This window comes from Mustela lutreola, chromosome 2 (assembly GCF_030435805.1).
Source record: "Mustela lutreola isolate mMusLut2 chromosome 2, mMusLut2.pri, whole genome shotgun sequence".
Lineage (NCBI taxonomy): Eukaryota > Metazoa > Chordata > Mammalia > Carnivora > Mustelidae > Mustela > Mustela lutreola.
The window spans coordinates 14,549,020-14,570,675 of NC_081291.1; the positions used below are offsets into that span (position 1 = coordinate 14,549,020).

Genomic DNA, 21,656 nt, shown 5'->3' on the forward strand with positions numbered 1-21,656 from the left:
CTCAAGTTTCTTTCTCTCAGACCGAGAAAGATCTGTAAGATCTCAATTATGTGCAGAATCCTAAAAAAGAAAAGAAAAACATAAACCACAGAAAAAGAGATCAGACTTGTGGTCACCAAAGACAGGGGGTGTGGAGAGGGGAAATGGGAGGAAGGGGATCAAAAGCTACAAACTTCCAGTTATAAGATAAATAAGCACCAGAGATGTAATACATAACTTGATGACGACAGTTAACATGGCTATGTGATATACAGGAAAATTGTGAAGAGTAGATCTTCTTTTTTTTTTTTTTTTAAGATTTTATTTATTTATTTGACAGAGATCACAAGTAGGCAGAGAGGCAGGCAGAGGAGGCGGGGGGGGGGGCGGAGAGCAGGCTCCCCACTAAGCAGAGAGCCAGATATGGGGCTCTATCCCAGGACACCGAGATCATGACCGTAGCCAAAGGCAGAGGCTTAACCCACTGAGCCACCCAGGCTCCCTGTGAAGAGTGGATCTTGAGACGGTAGATCTTAGGGGTGCCTGGGTAGCTCAGTCGGTTAAGTGTCTGCCTTCAGCTCAGGTCAAGACCACTGGTCCTGGGATCAAGCCCTGTGTAGGGCTCCCTTCTCAGCAGGGAATCTGCTTCTCTCTCTCCCTCTGCTCCTACCCACAACCCCCTTGGTCATGCTCTTTCTTGCCGCTCACTCCCTCTTTCAAATAAATAGATAAAATGTTAGAAAGCAAGAAAGAGAGAGAGAAGAAAGGAAGGAAGGGAAAGGGAGAGAAAGAAAGAAAGAAAGAAAGAAAGAAAGAAAGAAAACATCTTAAGAGTTCTTAAAAAAAATAAACTTTTTTTTCTGTTTTTGTATCAACATGAGATTCTAAATGTTAACTAAACTTGTTATGGTCATGATCTCATGATATATGTCAGTCATATTATTATGCTATACACCTTAACCTTATACAGTGCTAGATCTCAAATATATCTTAATAAAACCAGGAGGGGAAAAAAAGGCAGGGACTTGACCAGATGTTTCTATGCCCAGGTTCACAGCAGCATTATTCACAGCAGCCAAGAAATAGAAACAATCCAGCGCCTATCAACAGACAAAAAGATAAACAAAATGTGGTATACCCCATATGATGGAACACTAGTCAGCCTTACAACAGAAGGAAACTGACACATGCTACTGCACAGATGAACCTTGGACCCATTACGATCAGTGAAAGAAACCAGTCATAAAAAGATAAATACCAGGGCGCCTGTCTGGCTCAGAGCATGCAACTCTTGATCTTGGGGTCATGGGTTCAAGCCCCATGCTGGGTGTAAAGATTTAAATAAACAAACAAACAAAGTTTTAAAAAATTTAAAGGACAAATACCATATGATCTCCGCTATATGAGATCCCAAATGTTATCAAATTCATAAAGACAGAAAACCAGAGCAGCAGACACCAGAGGCTGAGGAAGGGAAGGGGGAGTTATGGCTCAATGCGGACCAAGTTTCAGTTTGGCAAGACAAAAAAGCTCTGGGGAGGGATGGCGGTGACGGCTGTGCACACACTTCATACCACTGATCGGTACACTCAAAAACGGTTAAGAGGGGTGCCTAGGTGGCTCGGTGGATTAAAGCCTCTGCCTTCATTCGGCTCAGGTCATGATCTCAGGGTCCCGGAATCGAGCCCAGCTTCGGGCTCTCAGCTCGGCAGGGAGCCTACTTCCTCCTCTCTCTCTGCCTGCCTCTCTGCCTACTACTTGTGATCTCTGTCAAATAAATAAATAAAAACCTTAAAAAAAAAAACAAAAAACGGTTAAGAAGGGAAAAAAACGGCTAAGATGGTAATTTTAAGTTATGTATATCTCACTAGTTTTTTTTCAAGATTTTATTTATTTATTTGGAGAAAGAGAGAAAGATTAAAAGTAGGCAGAGAGAGGGGGAAACACGCTCCCTGCTGAGCAGAGAGTCTGTTGTTGGGCTCCATCCCAAAACCCTGGGATCATAACTTGAGCAGAAGGCAGAGGCTTAACCACTGAACCACCCAGGCGCCTCTCACCACCATTTTTATTAAAAGGCTCCAAGAAACTTGAATCTCCCTTTACAAGGGGACAAAATGAAGGAAAGGAGCATGAATGAATGAATGAATGAATAAATAAATAAATAAATAATTTAAGAAAGACTCTAAGAGGTTCCAATAAAGACTTACTGATTGGTCTTAGCATTCCCAAGGCCTTCCTGACCATGGCCAGTCACAGGATGGAACCCCCCAGAAAAAATGTTTATCCATGAATGAAATCAGCACTGCGTCAGTCCCCCCACAGTGAGCCTAGACAGGGGATGGAGCTTGTCTATACCCGCTTAGGTCCTTGCAGTCACAACTCCTTAGTCAGCTAAATGATGAAATTAACCCCAACTTCCTGCCAGGGCACCCCTTACCCCCACGCCCTCCAGCTGCCCTACTACCCCAGCCTCCCTCCTGTGGCCACCCTCTCAGATCTCACGCAGACTTCGGCAATCTCAGCCTCTTCCCAGACGGTTCCGCCTGCCCCAATTCCCACGGCACCTCCTGCCCACAGCCGGCTGTGTTTCTCCCTCCCAGAAGTCATCACCCATGGTCACCACCACCACCATGCTCTTAATGGGCCTCCCCCAGAGATGTGAGGACCTTGGGATGGAGCCTGGCTAGCCTGCTCATCATGAAGCCCCCAGGCCCAGAACAGCACCTGGCCTGCCTCAACCCACCACCAAATCCAAAGTCACTCTAATAAACAGGACAACGAGGCCACATGCCACATGCACATGTCCACACAAGGGCTGTGGTGGACGTGTCCCCGTATCAGAAAGAGGCCAAGGAGCATGGGGAAATGTAGGGGGTGTCCCCTGTTACTCAGCCGTTACACACTGGGGCTCCACTTGCCCAAGGTAGACCATAGAGGAAACAGACCCCCACCTCCCGTCCCTAAGGAATAGCATTCTCCAGTGGAGAGGGGGCTTAGCCCCTTGAGACTGCCCTTATGTGACTCCCCAACAGCCCTGAGTTCACATGCAACCTGAAGGTAAAGACGGAGCCATGGCATCCACAGTTCTGGGCCTGACTCCTCATACTCCATCAGCAGTGGCCCCCAGGCCAGGTCAGAAGTCTCGTCAGAAACTCAGTCAGCACTTCCTAGGTCCTCCTCTGCTCTGTATGGCCCCTGCCCACTGCCCACTCCATTACCACCACCTGGTGAGGCTGCTCGAGGGATAGTGAAGGGGGACATGCACAAGGGGCCTGGGCTTCCTGGCAGAAAGGCTGATAAAGAATCTGGGGAAAGCCAGGGCACTCAGGTGGCTCAGGTCACGATCCCGGGGTCCTGGGATCAAGCCCCACATCGGGCTCTCTGCTCGGCAGGGAGCCTGCTTCCTTCCTCTCTGCCTGCCTCTCTGCCTACTTGTAATCTGTCAAATAAATAAATAAAATCTTTTTTAAAATAAATAAAGAAACCCTTAACAACAGAAACAAATGAGTGGATATTTTAAACTTATGGTATAGTAACATGCATACAAGGCAGGGAGGGGCAGGGGAGGAACCGACAAGACGGGATGGGATGGCAGGACCCTCTGACCTGGGGTGCCTACTACCATCGTAGGTGTTGCTTCAACCCAGGGAAACTGAAGCTCAGGAGGAAGCCTGGGTCTCCAGGCTGTCAGCTGGAGCTAGCTAGAGCCAGTCTACCTGACCCCAACTCTTGGTCCTCAGCATCCTTTGAGGGAGGCACCTCCTTATTAGGACCCCTAAGATGTCTAAGACGGACATGAGGACAGCAAGGCAAACACTGAGGAGCTGACACCCACTGACAGTCCAAGGTAGGAGTTGGGGGTCACTGGAAGGGCACACATTCAGGAAAGGTGTCCCGAGTCAAGCATCAGTTTCCCCATCTAAAGAACAGTGAGAACACCCACAACGGCACGACGGCGTGGAGGACTAACCCAGTCCTCAATCCGAGGCAGCTCAGGAGCTTCTCAAGGATGGGGTGATCCAAGGCCACCTGTGCCACAGCACATCTGAGAAAGCTGGGAAGTGATGAGTGGTCACAAGGCCCTCAACCCAACTTTCTCAATGCTTTGGACCATATCACCTGCCCTCCGTCCAGCCTTGGCTCCCCCAATATCCCGAGCACCCATTACCCAGAAACTGGTCACACCAGCACAATAAGGGAAAGCTGGCATCCAACTACCCCCGAGCAAAGAACACAATCTAAGAACTGGGGAAAAAAGGGCTGCTGGCTTCCAGAGCTGCCACATCAGTTCAAAACACCTTCCAATTACACTCAGGACACTTGAAAGAACCACATGACACCCGTGTCTGAGCACAAAAGCAGCAACCCAGAAATGTGTGGGCTCCAGAGCCGGCATCAATGAGGCAGGGTATACACATCCACCACTCGGCTCCTCGACATCAATGGGGACATGACGGGCACCTGCCACAGACCTGCAGCAGCTCTCCCATCAGCTGCCCTCATCCGTCCTCCAGTCCAGAGTCACTCCAGGGGCAACTGTCAACATCTCAAGCCACACATAACGCTACTCTCACAAACCCAGCTCAGGCACAACAATAAAGCTGAGTATGAAGATGTTTCTGCCACATGGCCAGAATCAGGAAAGGTTAGAAATGTCCACCTCCCCAACTAGCCATAGGTGGCTGCCCAAACACTTCTCACACCTGTCCCCTGGCCCATTCCCCAGTGCCACCCCAGCTCGGGCCCTCAGAGCCTCCTTCCCTGGCCCACCTCTAGCCCTGTCCCTCCCGGACCATCCACCACACCACGGGCCAGACCACATGTTTCCCAAGCCTCAAATTCATCATACAGTTGTACCCACTCAGCCCCACGCACCCTCATGGTCCGCTCTGATGCACCGGCACAGCAGGGATGCCCCTCACTGCCCTTCGGCGCCTCTGCACAGCCCTCGGCATGGGACAGCAGACAAGGATCCCAGCACACGGGAATCCCCAGCAGCTGTGTGATGCCTGGAACATATACTTAGGAATACTGACCCATTAGGGTGAACACTGCAAGGGAGATGCAGTCACTAAAACGTAAAGCTTACGATTATATGGAATAACAGTTAAAAGGGTGTCAGGGAAGAAGAAAGATCTAACACAATACGTGGATACCACTGTGATGATGAGGTGCCCGGACACAAGACAGAGGAAGGTGCCCAGGTGACAACAACAGCCCCACGACCATGCCCATAGGAACAGGAAATGGCTCCTTTCAGGTATTTTGCAAGTTTTCTACGCTGAGCTATACTCCCCTTTATAGTAAACTTCTCAACATGTATTACTTTTAAATAATAGCTAGGTGACCCCAAGAACTTCACAAACATGTGAGGTCCACTCCCCCCCAGAATGGCTGCGGGGAGTCACAAATGTGCCCCGGTGACCTGGTGACTCAGCTGAGATCCGCGTCACAACGTGGCCAGGGAGGGACGGACCCAGAGAATATAATTAGCATCAGACTCCTGCACGGCCACTTGGTGTGGGCACAGGAGGTCTCTCTCTAGATGGTTCATTTGGATACCAGCTTTTTTACTGAAGAGTAAAGTGACAAAACTACACATTGTAGTTGTCTATCACTCACTGCGCCTACAGGTCAGAGGTCACTTGGTCTCAAAGGCATCCCTTTGGGCACTTGGCGTCTGTTCAGCGGCCACACATCGCCGGAGTAAGATCTCAGACAACTCCAGACCATGGTTGCCACAGACCAAAGGGAAAATCACCAGGCCAGGGAGCAGGGGAGCAAGGCCCTAAAAATGAAGGATCCAGAGGAGGCCAAATCCCCAAGGCACAACAGGTAGGGCCAGCGTGGGCCTGGCCAGGCTGCATCAAGCAGGTCTACTGCCCCAGAAGCAGATCTCCCGTGTCTGCTCTACAACCACAGTTACTCGGAACGGGAGAAGCAGTGTTATTTTCAAAGACTCCCCAGAGATGTCACAATCCGGGTATGATGTCAAAACTGCTTCAAGGGTGATGAACTCTGGCCTTGCCGATGAGTCAACAGAGGGTGGGTTTCCGCCAAGCAGCCTGCTGTTTACACACGATCACCACAGTCACCGTGTCGCAAGCCGGAAGCCTAGTCAAGGGTCACAGTGGCTGAGGCGGGGTCTGGCCCGTCACACACAGCGTCACTGGCTGCCTTGCAGAAACGTCCATCACTTACCCCACACGTCAGGTCACTCATACATCTTCCCACAGCATCTATGAGACAGACACCTTCGAGGAAGGACTCACCCCACCCAGAACTACCAAGAGCCCACTCTGAAACACACATGTAAACTGAACCCCTACAGCCAGAGCACAGAAGACAGAAAGCCATGCCCCTAACACGAGTGGGCCAGGCTGCTGCAGCTGGCCCACCCCACCGGACCACCTCCCTTCAGAGGGGGTAGCGCTTGGAGCCATATGTGGCATTCTAGCCTGATGCCTGGTTCTCAGTCCCGACCCAGCTGGGAATTTCCTTCCAGTGACGTGGACTCCTAGAGTCTCTTCCCTTTTCCTCACCTGAGAGGTGGGAACCATTCCCCACTGCAGGGCTGACAGACAAGGGTGAGATGAGTGTGTGCAGCAGCTCGGGCCCATGCTGGCATGTGGGGTGTGATCCACAGATGTTGGTTATCACCATCGGGGGCAGGGGGCACAGTACAGGCACTACAGCAACCTCAGGAATTTTCAGGGCCACTCAAGTCACCGGTGCTTGCAGGAGTCCAGAACGCTGCTGTTTAACAAGAACTTGAGACCATGCTGGGACCCCCTTTCCTAGCTGTACCCCAGTAGCCCAAGATCTCCCCCAACTCAAGAAGCAGCCCAGGCCACTGAAGGCAGTCTGAGTGATCTTGGAGAGGTAGAAGAGGACCCGCTGAGCTCCAACTGCCCCCAATGCATAGGGAAAACAATAAACTAGCCTTCTTGCCAAGGTCACTAACAAGATGACAGAGGCCTGGACAAAGGACTTAGAGGGGTCTGGCCCACAGCTGAGAGGAGCAGCCCTGACTATTCCTAAAGATGGCCAGTCTGAAAAGCAGGCAGCGCTGGTGAGAAGCTGCCCTGCTTAGGACCCAGTGCACACCCCCAACCCCAGAAAGGGGAGACAAGCCTACCTCCTGGAGCCTCGCTGTGGGAGGGGAATAGAGGCTAAATTAAGGCTCCTCCTGCCACCAGTGCCCGAGATGACATCCACACAGCCGCCCCCTTAGCAGCAGGCGAGCAGCCCCTAGCACAGCTCTGCAAGAGTCATGGGCTAGTTGCTCCAGGCCTCTTCCATCTCCTCTCCCCACACACCGTTCCCCAAGACAGAACCCCAGCAGCCGCCTTCTATGCCCCAACACCCTCCCCAGCCTCTTGTGTCTTAAGGCTTGAAGGCAGCATGCCTGGAACCCCCACCCCTCCCTGCAAAGGACCCCTCACCAGGGAGACCTCAGCTCTGGCCATATCCTAGAATCAGCTCTCTCAGTCAGTATCCTTTCACACCACCCCGCACCCTCACATCACCCCATTTTATTTCCTTCCTGATGCTGACTGCTGACAAGTTCTTTGTACCAATTTCTGTGCTGCCCTGTTCACGTTATGTCTCCTGCCTCCAGAATACCAGCTCATGATGCTAGGGGCCCATTCTGGTCACTCCTGAATGTCCCACACTTGAGCAGGAGCCCTATACAAACCAGGTGCTCAATCAGACCGAGGCAGATGCAGGAGCCCAGGCTCCCTGTCTCTCACAGTCTCTATTCAAACCTCCAGGTGGGAACCAGCTCTGGGTACAGGCACCAAATGCTGAGAACACAGGGGGAGGGGAAGGTGTCAGGGCTGCACTGATGGCCACACGTGTCAAAAGAATCCTCACAGGGGCGCCTGGGTGGCTCAGTGGGTTAAGCCGCTGCCTTCGGCTCAGGTCATGATCTCAGGGTCCTGGGATCGAGTCCCACATCGGGCTCTCTGCTCAGCAGGGGGCCTGCTTCCCTTCCTCTCTCTGTGATCTCTTCCCTTCCTCTCTCCTACTGTGATCTCTCTCTGTCAAATAAATAAATAAAATCTTTAAAAAAAAAAAAAAAAAAAAGAATCCTCACAGCCCTAAGAAAAGAAGGAGCCAAAGCTTAGACAGGGCAGGGCACTGGGACCCTCAATAGTCCTGAGAAGGATCCAGGGATCAGAAAGAAGCCAGGCACTGGGACCCTCACAGCCCTGAGAAAAGGATCTGGAGCTGGGAGGGGTTGGGTACTGGGACCCTCACAGGCTTGAAGAGAAGGATCTAGAGCTCAGAAATGGCCAGGCAGTAGGACCCTCCCAGACCTGAGAAGAATCCAGAGCTCAAAGAGGACAGGGCACTGGGACGCTCTCAGAAGGACTCTCAGGGCTGGGAGGGGTCAACTATTGTGATGTGTACAATCCTGAGGACAGGAAGGATCCAGAGCTGGGAGAGGGTTGGACACTGGGATCCTCCCCTCCAAAGGGGAAGATCGGGACTGGGAGAGGGCCACGCACTGGCCCGAGGCCTCAAGCAGATAGAATCAAGATTTAAACCCTGCTAGGCTACAATCCTCAGGTTTCTTAAGCCCCTCCCCTGGGTCCTCAGTTTTTACTGAACAACAATATGCTCCTCTCCACCAAGGAGCTTATAAACCAGGAGAGGAGAAGGTCACTAAGCAACAGAGCCCACCAAATCCAAAAATGAAATACCCAGGTGGTTGGAGCAGGCGCCCCAGGAAGGGACACTTCCTCAGAGTGGCCAGGGAACACTTCTCTGAGCAGGCACATTACACTATCTTGGAAGGATAGGTGTATGCTTCCTCTCTCTTCTCTCCCAAAAGTAGCCCATCACAGTGAAAAGGGAGATCTATAGGAGGAGCCACATCAGGACTCACTTGAGTTTTTTAAATTCAAAGAGAAACTGCATGAAGTCCAAGTCAATGGTGGCAGCATATGTTACCTTCTGCCACAATCCAGGCTGGCCACCAGGTCTGCACAAAGGCAGCTCAGATGCCACACCACTCTGGAGAGAGAAACCATGGAGGACTTTTACTCAGGCTCCTCCAAGAGCTAGGATTACAGGCTCTCTTGAGCCACAGAGAAAGTTTCACAGGAACTTCCTCTCCAGTCCCTGCCACATCTGAATCTGCAAAAGCCTCTTTGCAATTAAAAGTAAAAATAAAAATCCTCTCCACAAGTTGCCATTGGCAAACCATATAACCACAGTGCTACAGGACAGAAAACTCCAGACACTATTGACGGCTGTGCGGAAGAGGTTTTGTTACCTCTTCTTTTGTTACCCATACACTTCTCTGGTCACACAAACCAGTTCTTCAAGTCACTTTTCCTATCCCCACCACCCAAAAGCACCTAAGCTGCCCTGACTTTAGCTCAGTCCACTACAATGTCCAAACAAGTAATGTTAAATATGAAACAGCTTCGAGGGGTGCCTGGGTGGCTCAGTTGGTTGAGCCACTGCCTTTGGCTCGGGTCGTGGTCCCGGGGTCCTGGGATCAAGCCCCGCGTCGGGCTCTCTGCTCAGCGGGGAGCCTGCTTCAACCCTTCTCTCTCGCTCTGCCTGCCTCTCTGCCTACTTGTGGTATCTGTCTGTCAAATAAATAAACAAAATCTTTAAAAAAAAAAAAAAAATGAAACAGCTTCGGAGAAAAATGCAAACTAGGTCACCCTCAAAGTTTAGCCCAGCTGGCCAAGATGCCCCAAATGGACTGGAGAAGTTCTTCAAGGGAGCCCCTCCTGGCTGATATCCACAGCTGGGCTCCCAGTGGGATGAGCTACTTAGAGTCTGCAGTTACCTTCACCCTCACATGAGGAAGATCCAGCTTAGTTAGGGGATGTAACCAACACCCTAAATTAAAAATAGCCGTGTGACAGCATGAGGTGGACACATAGGCGGGCCTTCCTAACAACTAGATCAAGCGAGGGCAGCATGGTAGGGAGGGCGGGGCTCATAAGTGACCAGGTACCAAGTTCACCTTATTTACATGACTCATGAGCTCTCCCCCAGCTGTTTCTAGGAAAGCCTGCCTTCCTGCAGGACAAGTCAGAATTGCCTAGGGAAAAGACTCCACACTGGAATTCCACAAGGAAGGGCAACTTAAGCTGGACACAATGTATGTTGTTCCCCCACCCCAACTTCTCACCTGCAAGGGCACCTTAGCCTCATCCTGAGGAATCCTTCTGACAAGGGAAGAACTCGCTCTTCTAAAAAAAAAAAAAAAAGAAAGAAAAAAGAAAAAAAAGAAAAAGAAGACCTCTTCTACCAATGGGAAACTATGATACAAGATACTAGGACAGGAAGGAAACTGCCCCAAAAAAGTGGGAAGAAGCACGGGAAGGGTGGGCACCAGGAAAGTGGTGGGAACGTAACAGGGGAAGAAATTCCCGACTTAGCTAATGGTGCTGAACAAGTCTGGGGCAGGAAGAAAGCCACATTCCTTCCTAGTTAGTCTCTCTCCTCACCCGCCCTCAGCCCCCCCATTCCCAGTATATACAAACACACACACACACACACACACACACACACAGGGAGCAGGGCCTCCCTGAGCCCGACACCAGACCCTTCCCCAGCCATTTCATGACTATAAAGCTCCCACTTTCCAGACAACAAGAAAAAGGGCTCCCAAACCACTTCCCCTCAAGCCCTGACCACTCTGGGCACCTGCAACTTCTGTCCCGACAAAGAGGGCACCATGACAAACAGAAACGGGAAGAAGCAGGTTTCTGACCAGGGCCCCAGATGTGTCCGCAAATCAAGCCTGAAAGAAGGTGCACAGCAGCCTCCCCACAACCCCCGTACCCTGGGCCAGGTGGCAGAAGTGAAACGCCTCTAACTTCCCCCAGATGGACCCAAATTGGCCCTTGAGAAGTTTGAGAGTCAGCGGCCAGGTGCGGTGGCCAGAGCTCCCTCCCAGGTGCCCACTAAGAGCTCCCAGCCTGGGAAAGGAACCATGCCAGCGACCCCCACACACACATGCACAGCTTCTCCCCCAAACCAAAACACTCCCATTCTCCAAAAATGTCCAGTAAGACAGAGTCACCTGCGAGGAGCAGGGGAGGTGCAAACAAGCTGTCAGTTTCTGCCCAAACTCCCCTTCCCACGGAGCCAAGAGTGAGCCCAATTTCAAGGGCTTCATTGGTGTTAAAGCCCCCTCAAGTGCAGACTCAGCCTCCCCACACAGACGGAACAGGTTCTCCACAGGTGTCCCAACAGCGGGGCCCCACTGACCCACCCTGCCTGGGACCCGGACAGAAAAACCTCAACCCTCCCCAACCTTCTCCCCCACCCCCCAGCCAGGTGAATAGCTCAGTTCCCGCTCAGAGGCTGGGTGAGCCAAGAAGGCTCCGGACGCCTCCAGGTGCCCACTCAGTCGCAAACACCGCCCCCCCCCACCCCACCGCGGACCAGATGCGCTAGCTCGGAGCCCCTTGGCCGCCCCGGGCCGCCTGCCGGTGTCACCTCCCAGAGCCGTGAGGGAACGCGGTTCCCCGAGCTTCAAGCCGGACAGGTGCTCACCCCGCGACCTGTCGGTCCAGGGACCCGCGAGCAGCACGCCGGACACTGGACCCCGCGCCCCCAGGACAGGACGCCTCCGCGAGGGGCGCATGAGGCCGGCCTGCGCCTCGACGTCCCCGACGGTCGCTCCGGGCACCGCTCCGCTCACCTGGCTGGCGCGGTAGCTCTCGAAGGCCCTCAGGGCACTGTCGGTGAGCTTCACGTGGAACACGGACACCTTGCTGCCGTCGCTGACCCGCCCGCACGACAGCCCATAGCTCCGAGCCTCCTTTAGCGCCGCCATCTTGCGACCATCGCTCCCCCGCCCCCCCTTCCCGGTTCCAGCGCCGGCGCGCCAGCCCCGCCCCGCCCCGCCGCCCGCTGACGCGCTGCATTATTCATGAGACGCGGCTGACCACGCCCCTTATGGCTCTAGTGAAGCCCACGGTCATCTCTGCACGGCCCGCCGATTGTTGTATTATTCATGAATGCAGCTGGTCGCGCCCCCTATAGGCCTGGCGAAGTTCACAGTCACCGCCCCGAGGTGCTGTATATTCATGAGGCGTGGATGGCCCCACCTTTCAAGGCCCCAGAGGGGACAACTTCCGTGCCCGGACTCCGCCCCGACACGCGCACACCTTCAGGCCCCGCCTCAAGATGCATAATTCATGATCCTGGCTCCGCCAGGCAATGACCGAAGCCACGCCCCACTGCCTGCTGACGTGATGCATTATTTATGAGATCGCTCCCTGCTTTTCGTCCTCGGTTTCTGCTGAGAGCTAGCGCAAGAAGGGGGCGGGGCCAGTGCAAAACACGTGGGGGGCGGGGCCGGCTACTGGCGGGGTGAATGGGCGTGACTATGCAAACCGAGTGCGCGTTGGACGCTGGGTGGGGCTGGCGGAGCTTCTCTTAAGGTAAGCAGATGGGATTCCCTGCCCGGGGCTGTTGGGGCATTAAGGATGTTGGGGAGGAGGTAAATTTTGCTAGTGATAAAAGTACAGTTTTAGGGCGCCTGGGTGGCTCAGTGGGTTAAGCCGCTGCCTTCGGCTCAGGTCATGATCTCAGGGTCCTGGGATCGAGTCCCGCATCGGGCTCTCTGCTCAGCGGGGAGCCTGCTTCCTCCTCTCTCTCTCTGCCTGCCTCTCTGCCTACTTGTGATTTCTCTCTGTCAAATAAATAAATAAAATCTTTAAAAAAAAAAAAAAAAGTACAGTTTTAATAGAATAAAATTCTATATCCTCGAGGTTCCTGAGACATGGTGTTTGTCCAGCTTTCGCATTTTAAGAAAGCATTTAGGTATCATAAGTTACCAAAAATCCATTTAAAATATACTATTCAGGGGACCCCTGGGTGGCTTAGTGGGTTAAGCCTCTGCCTTCGGCTCAGGTCATGATCTCGGGGTCCTGTCAAATAAATAAAAATCTTTTTTTTTTAAGATTTTATTTATTTATTTGATAGAGATCACAAGTAGGCAGAGAGGCAGGCAGAGAGAGAGAGGGAAGCAGGCTCCCTGCCGAGCAGAGAGCAGGACGCGGGTCTCCATCCCAGGACCCCGAGATCATGACCTGAGCCGAAGGCAGAGGCTTAACCCACTAAGCCACCCAGGTGCCCCATAAATAAAAATCTTTTTAAAAAATAAATAAAATAGGGTGCCTGGGTGGCTCAGTGGGTTGGGCCGCTGCCTTCGGCTCAGGTCATGATCTCAGAGTCCTGGGATCGAGTCCCGCATCGGGCTCTCTGCTCAGCAGGGAGCCTGCTTCCTCCTCTCTCTCTCTCTGCCTGCCTCTCTGCCTACTTGTGATCTCTCTCTGTCAAATAAAAAAAAAAAAAATCTTTAAAAAATAAATAAAATATATTATTCAGGGGAGCCTGGGTAGCTCAGTCATTGAGCATCTGCTTTCTGCTGGGGTCATGATCCTGGGGACCTGAGATACAGCCTGGCATGAGGAGAACGTGCTTCCCCCTCTCCCACTCCCCCTGCTTATGCTCCCTCTCTCACTGTACCTCTCTCTGTCAGATAAATAAATAAAATCTTAAATAAGTAATAAATACAGTGTACTATTCAGTGGCATTTAGTACATTTAGAACACTGTGCAGCCACTACAACTATCTCATTTGGGGAAATTTTTATCACCGCTAAGGAAAACCCCTACCCACCAAAATGGTCACTCTGCATTCCTCCCTTCCCAGCCCCTGCAACTATTAACCAACTTTCTGTGTCTATGCTTTTACTTATTTTGGATATTTCATATCACTGGGATCATACCATATGTGACTTTCTGTGACTGGCACTCAGTGAAAAACTCAGCATATGTTTGTTTGTTTGTTTGTTTTTTTAATATTTTATTTATTCATTTGACAGAGAGAGATCACAAGTAGGCAGAAAGGCCCACAGAGAGAGAGGAAGGGAAGCAGGCTCCCCGCTGAGCAGAGAGCCCGACTGAGGGGCACTGAGAGGTGGGCGCGGCTTGGGGCTCCATCCAAGGACCCTGAGCTGAAAGCAGAGGCTTAACCCACTGAGCCACCCAGGCGCCCCAGCATGATGTTTTTTTGAAACTGAATGAAGGCAACCTCATTTAAAATCGAGTCATGGACATCTGGGTGGCTCAGTGGGTTAAGTGTCCAACTCTTGATTTTGGCTCAGGTCATGATCGCAGAGTTGTGAGATCAAGCCCCAAGTTGAGCTCTTCACTGGACATGGAGCCTACTTAAGATTCTCTCCGTCACTCCCTGCCCCTTCTCTCTCTCTCTCTCTCTCTCAGTAAATAAATGAAGTCAGGAAGTCAGAAGAGGGAGCTCTGTGCCCTACTGACTCATTTTCAAATGCAAACCCCAACAGGAAGGAGTCTACTTTGCTACCCTGGCAAGATGAAGGATGATTTTCCCCTGGCCCAGCAATAGCCCAGCCAACGAACCTAATGCAACTCAGCCAATGAGAAACTGTCACTACCTTGAACTCTTACTTTCCTCCAAAGCAGCCCCTTCCAACTTCCTCCTCCTCCATGAGGTAATGTTTCAACTTCTTTGTTCCATTTTGCCAAGAGTTTTGTCATAGCTTGAGTGTCCTGAGTTGCCATTCCTCTGCTATTCCTGAATAAATTATTTTTCCGGTAAAATAACTTGCTGTTTTATTTTCAAGATTGGTATTTTCTAGGGAGAGGGTGGTTGGGTTATGGACATAGGGGAGGGTATGCACTATGGTGAGTGCTGTGAAGTGTGTAAGCCTGAGGATTCACACATCTGAACCCCTGGGGCTAATAATACAGTATATGTTAATTAAGAAAATATAAAAAAATTAAAAATAAAATAAAAATAATTGGGGGGGAAATTTTTTTAAAGAACTAAAAAAAAAAAATGATTGGTATTTTCAAGGCTGGTCCCATTATAGGATATATCAATGTTTCATTCCTTTTTTTTTTTTAATTTTATTTATTTATTTGACAGAGAGATCACAAATAGGCACAGAGCCAGGCAGAGAGAGAGGGGGAAGCAGGCTCCTCGCTGAGCTTGATCCCAAGATCCTGAGATCATGACCCAGGGCCGAAGGCAGAGGCTTACCCCACTGAGCCACCCAGGTGCCCCTGTTTCATTCCTTTTTTATGACTATGTAATACCCCATTGTGTGGACAGACCACATTTTGTTTATTCATTCATCCATCGATGGCCATTTGGATTGTTTCCACCATTTCCCTATTATGAGTAGCGCTGCTGTGAACACTCATGTTCAAGCTTTTGTGTGGATGAATGTCTTCCCTTTTCCTGGGTCTATACTTACAAGTGACATTACTAAGTCCTATTGTAATTCCATGTTTAACTTTTCAAGGACCTGCCAGATTTTCTTCCACAGGAACTGTGCAGTTTTATCAATCTCTCATTTTAGAGGTGGGGAAACTGAGGCTGGAAAACAGCACTGACTTGCCCAGGCAAGCTTCTCCTGGACTCCTGGGTCTCCTAACCTGTGGGAAGTTCTTGTTTTCTTTTCCCCTTCAATCTAATTACAGACAGTGGTCATAAGATAAAGATTTTGAGGTAAGAGAAGAAGGTGAAGTTCAGGCACCTATGTATCTCTACCAAGGTGACCTCCTTATTTCTGCCCACCACTGCCAAGTTGGCACTATTATTCATTTACCCCCTAACCATAAAATGCTGAGCCCAAGGCAATGACAGATTCCTTGAAACATTCTCCCATACCTGCCATTAATATCTCCACTTACAAATGGAGAAACTAAGGCCCAGAGGGACTTAGGACTCAGGACTCAAGGTGAGTGGGACTACCAGTGAGCTGGCTGGCTGGAACTTAAACTTAAAATCTTTCTGACCCAGAGCCTCCCTGATTCCCCTTCACTCTGCCTCTGGTACCCAGGTCCCTTTCTGTATATTTCCTCATTGAGCACGCTCAGCACAGCACCTAGCATGAACTAGGTGTTCAGGAAATATGTGCTGAATGAATAAATGATATCATTTAATTCTCCCAACACAGATATCAGCTCATTTTGTAGATGAGGAGAATGAGGCTCAGAATGGTTTCACACGCTGCTGCAGAGATTCCAACTCCAGACTGCCTAAGCCCAGGGTCAAAACTCTGGAATCCCCCACCCTTCACCTGGGATCAGTCCCTCCTAAATGGAAGATGCCAGCACTTGCTCAGACACACTGAGCCCTCTGCCCGCTGTCTGGGCCGAGCTGTTTATCCAGGGGCTAGGCCAGATAAATATTGGAGCAGGCAGGGCTGCACTGCCCTGCACTGCAGAAGGGCAGGAATAATGTGGCTGAAGTGTGGGCAGTCTGGAGAGAAGGATGGGGAGGATAGAGACAGCTGGACTGCTGAATGGAGAACATGGGAGGAGCCATCTTTGCGGGCTGACCAGCTCACTGTGTAATAACACTGGGAAAGGCAGGACCCCTTTCTGAGCCTCTGTGAATTTAGCTCATAAACAGTAGTAACACTGAGTGTTTAAAATGCACCGGGCTCTGTGTTCAGTGCTTGGCATCCAATACCACCTTTTGGAGTAAATACAGTGGTTTGGACTCATCCACCAGATAAGGAAACCAAGGCTTGGAGAAGTTAAGGGAATTAAGAACAGGGGTGCCTGCCTGGCTTAGTTGCGGGAGCGTGTGATTTTATTATCTCAGGGTTGTGAGTTCAATCCCCAGGTTAGGTGCAGAGACACTTAAATAAATATTTTTTTTTTAAAGATTTTATTTATTTATTTGACAGAGAGAAATCACAAGTAGATGGAGAGGCAGGCAGATAGAGAGAGAGGGAAGCAGACTCTCTGCTGAGCAGAGAGCCCGATGCGGGACTCGATCCCAGGACTCTGAGATCATGACCTGAGCTGAAGGCAGCAGCTTAACCCACTGAGCCACCCAGGCGCCCTTAAATAAATATTTTTAAAAAGAGAAAGGGGTCACCTGGGTGGCTGAGTTGGTCAAGTGTCTGACTCTTGATTTTGGCTCAGGTCATGATTTCAGGGTTGTGAGATCAAGCTGCGTCTTGGGTTCCGTGCTGGGTGGAGCCTGCTTTAACATTCTCTCTCTCTCCCTCTGGCCCTACTGACCCCTCTCCCTTCCTTCCTTACTGCCCCCCCGCCAAAGAGAGAAGGAATTAAGAACACCACAGCCATGGGCTGTGCTGCTTCACAACAAGCATTTCTCCACTTTATGCTTGATGCCCCAGTGGCTCCCAGTGGAACCCCAGGAAGCTGGTTGATCACCATGGGATGACCCGGGACAAGCACTCCACCTGCCAAGCTCATTGCAGAAGTTCTAGCTCTATGACCCTCATCAGCTCCTCATTCCCTATTTGGCTTGGGACTTGTCTTGCCCTCCTCGGTGTGCCTACATCATAAAATAGGGATAAGCACAGCAAACGGCAAATGGTAACATCATGGAAACCGTTGTTTGTTTGTTTAAGATTTTACGTATTTATTTGACAGAGAGAGAGAGACATCAAGAGCAGGAACACAAACAGGGGGAGTGGGAGAGGGAGAAGCAGGCCTCCCGACAAGCAAGGAGCCCGATGCAGGGCTTGATCCAAGGACCCTGGGATCATGACCTGAGCTGAAAGCAGACGCTTAATAACTGAGGCACCCAGATGCCCCAGAAATCATTATTATTAATGAGTTTTTGATAATTTATCTATCTAATCCTTTTCTATCATCTATTTATGTCGCTTGCAGTTTATTTATGTGTTTTTCAACCACACTGAGATGAATACCCACTCTTTGTTAGTCAGCAGTTGCTAACATAGCTGCTGTCAATACACATTAGCTAGCTATTGCTGCATAACAAAGCACTTCACACTTAGGTCTAAAACAATAAATGTTTATTATCTCGCAGTTTCCGTGAGTCAGAAGTCTGGTATGTCTTAACTGGTCCTCTGCTTGAGGTCTCATGAAGCTGCAAGCAAGGGGTTGACTGGCTACATCCTCATCCCAAGGCTCAATGTCCAAGCTTCTTTTTTTTTAAAGATTTTATTTATTTATTTAACAGAGAGAGATCACAAGTAGGCAGAGAGGCAGGCAGAGAGAGAGGAAGGGAAGCAGGCTCCCTGCTGAGCAGAGAGCCCGATGCGGGACTCGATCCCAGCACCCTGAGATCATGACCTGAGCCGAAGGCAGCGGCTTAACCCACTGAGCCACCCAGGCGCCCAATGTCCAAGCTTCTTCAGGTTGTGGGTGAAACTCATTTCCTGGTGGTTGTAGGACTCTGGTCCCCATTTCCTTGTTGTCGGCTGGGAGCCACTCTCAGGTGCTAGCCACGTGGCCCCCTCCACCTCAGTAATAAAGAGTCTGCCTCTCTTGAGAGGAAGAATTTTGAATGTTGAATCTCTCTCATAGTTCAAGTCTCTCTGGCTTCCTCATCTGCAACCCATGAGGTCAGACCCACCCAGATTATCTCTATATCTTAAAGTTAACTGTGCCCAATAACAACGTAATCACAGGAGTGAGATCCTGCCCACTTCCAGTCCTGGGATGATACACAGAAGAAATCTCAGGAGCCCCTTAAAATTTCTGTAGCCCACAGCCCTCGGAGCCAGCATCCGACCCGCTCAGCTGCTCAGCCAGTCAATGAGCCTTAGAGATGTTGAACCATATTGTTTTGTAGCAGAGGGAATGCAAGGATCCATGAGAGCACTCACTTTTGTTTTGTTGTTGTTGTTTTAATATTTTATTTATTTGACAAAGATCAAAAGTAGGCAGAGAGGTAGGCAGAAAGAGAGATGGGGATGCAAGCTCCCTGCTGAGTAGGTCTCGATCCCAGGACCCCAAGAGCATGACCTGAGCTGAAGGCAGAGGGTTATCCCACTGAGCCACCCAGGTGTCCTGAAAGCACTCACTTTGGAGCCAGTCCCTCTGCATGGTGGGCAGCCAGCCTGCAGTCCCAGGGTCCCAGGCCTGTTCCGCTGCTAGTTCAGCTGGGCATCTCAGAACCAGCAAGTCTAGCTGTGATATTCGTGGCCATGGTTGATCACAGTGAAAGGATAAAAGTGCATAAGGCAGAGACTAGGAGAAACCAGGCAAGCATCCAGGTGCGGACCCCTTAATTCTCCCAGAAATCTTTGCGACAACATGCACAGAGTAATGCCAACCAAGGAAGCTCACCTGAGCCTTGTCCAGGGTTTTTACTGGGAAGGAGTGCGGACCACCCATGTGCTTGAACTTAGTCTCCAGCCACTCCACAGGTCAAGCTGAAACCATGGGGCCAAAGGTCCCACCCTAAATTGTATTGTTAGCATAGACTCTCAGCCAGAACATCCCAAGAACTTAGAACACCACCTGCCAGGAGCTGACCAAGGGCCTGTCCTTTCTTGAGATCATGCAGGTCCGAATAACCTAAGTCTGCTTAGTTATTTTTTTTTACTGACCTACATCAGTAGGGCATTCAAGTACCCCCAAACCTCCATTTTGCTTCATGAATCAGCTGAATTTTCCTCCCTGGGACCCATGAACAAGGTAAGGCCTAGCATTCCGTGGGAACAGTTTGTAGGGACAGCCGTGCGGATTCTTCCTCAAAGATGGCCCCTGCGCTTGCTAGACCTCCTGGGAACATTTCAGTGTCGGTTAAAACATCTCCATCAGCCCCGGTGACTGATGATTCCATGGTAATTTTCTTCCACCCACCCATCTGCCCACAAGCATTCATGATCACTCCTTTCTGTCCTCTGCCCGATGAGGGAGGCTCCCCGATGGTCCCACACTCGGTGACCCAGGAGGTTTTCCCTTAACAATGACTTGACATGGAGGCATGCAAAGGATGTCCAGTGCTCAGATACAAATGCCTTCCCTCTCTCGCTCAAACACACACACACACAGAGCTCATTCTGTCTTGCTCGCTTCCAATTCATAGCCCACTGTGAGCTGTACCCCTCAAGGGCAAGGCCAGGTTGAGTCATTGCCTAACACCAAGTATACAGGAGGCATTGGTACATGTTTTCATATGAAATAAAAATCCATCCTAGCTGTCCTCTGAATGTGTCATGTACTGCCTGGCCAGCACACCTCTTGCACAAGCCATGCCAGTCCTGGGAGCATGCTTCACACCTGCCAAAGTACTCCTGTGCCTTCAAGGAAACATCAGTGCCCCTTGTCCTGGACACCCTGTCCCCGCTGCCATTCAGACCAGAGGATGGAAAGACCAAAGGAAGGAACATACGAAAGTTCACACTCCTGGCCATGGCCTTCAAAGCCTCTCTTGTTTTCTGGCTCTAACCTGCAGGGAGGTGTAGACCTGGCTGGTGGGCACAGCATGGGCTCTAAAGGGAGGTTGACCTGGGGCTAATCTTGTCCATTGTGCCCAGGTGATGGGACCTTGGTTGGGAGCTGACTCCTTTCTGGGCCTCAGTGTGCTTAACCAGTAATGGGCACAACCAAAAGAACCTTGGAGCAAAGCCTGACTCCAGCATTACTAGAAAGCTACAGCCTTCAGGACAGCATGGAACCCAGCGTGGGACCCACAAAGAGGACACAGAAAACCTGAGGACAGAGAGATCCTGAGCGTGGAGCAGAGGCCAGAAGACTCACACATGCGTGATCAGCTGATTTTTAACAAGGCTGCCACAATAACTTGCTAGGAAAAAGAAAGTCTTCCCCACAGTTGTTTCTAGAACAACTGGATAGGCTACCTGGAAAATGAACCTCAACTCCAACCTCACACGAAAGTGAATCGTGGATCTCCATAGAAAAGATGAAGCCATACCATTTAAAAGAAAACCCTGGGATCGAGCCCTGCACTGGGCTCTCTGCTTGTTGGGAGGCCTGCTTTTCCCTCTCCCACTCCCCCTGCTTGTGTTCTTGCTCTCGCGCTCTGTCAAATAAATAAAATCCTTATATAATAAAAGTAAAAAATAAAAAAAATAAAAGAACACCTTGAAAATCCTTACAAACCTGGTTAGCAATTATTGACAAAAACATAAACTGAACTTCTTCAAAATTAAAATGTCTGCTCTAAGAAAATGAAAAGTGAGCCTCAGAATGGGAAAAATATTCATAATATACCTGCCCGAGAAAGGACTTGTCTCCAAAATATGCAAAGAATGGGCACAAAACGAAGCCACCATGTGTCCCTGGTGGACTAATGCCACGCTAATGATCAATGCTTGGGAACAACGGCAGCTGTGACCCTCACAACCCGGGCCAGGAAGTCACCCTCCAGCCCACCATCCCGCTGGTCACCACTCAGGCCCGCTCCCCAGCCTGAGGTCAGCAAGACTGAGGAAAGAGGGGGTGTCCTACCTAGGACTCTAGCCCCGATAAGCATGACCAACCCACAGCCCCTACCGCAGTGCTACCCACAGAGCCCCTGCTGTGTCTAAGCCTAAAGCAGCTAAATGCTGGAAAGGGTAATAGGTTCAAGCACCAACAGATCTGTGCCCAGAGAGTCATTCAGGTGGCTCACAGACCAGGACCCCAAAGTAGGCAAGCTCATGGCCTAACTGCTACCTTCTGCTGGGTGGCTATGGCTGGTAGCTTTCCCTACTGCGGCTATTAGGGGACAGGTGCAGCACAGATCCTTGTGGTGGTGGTCTATTCCTGGAGATCTCCTCTCTCGGAGGCAGGATGAAGCTGTGAAAAGGGTCACAGGCACTGTCCTTGACAGAGGCCTGACCACCCACTCTGGCTGTGACGGTAGGCAGCATTTAAGGGAGAAGCTCCTACAGCCCC

General features: G+C 50.6%; 1 protein-coding gene across 1 annotated transcript in view; it reads right to left on the reverse strand.

Annotated features, from left to right (window-relative positions):
* The window catches only part of ELL (elongation factor for RNA polymerase II), a 73,548-nt gene extending 61,711 nt beyond the window's left edge, over positions 1–11,837 (reverse strand). The window contains exon 1 of the mRNA XM_059160542.1: positions 11,663–11,837. Coding sequence (XP_059016525.1) covers positions 11,663–11,797 — 135 coding nt within the window. The 5' untranslated portion in view covers positions 11,798–11,837. The remainder of the gene's footprint in view (positions 1–11,662) is intronic.
* Between the last annotated feature and the right edge of the window lie 9,819 nt (positions 11,838–21,656).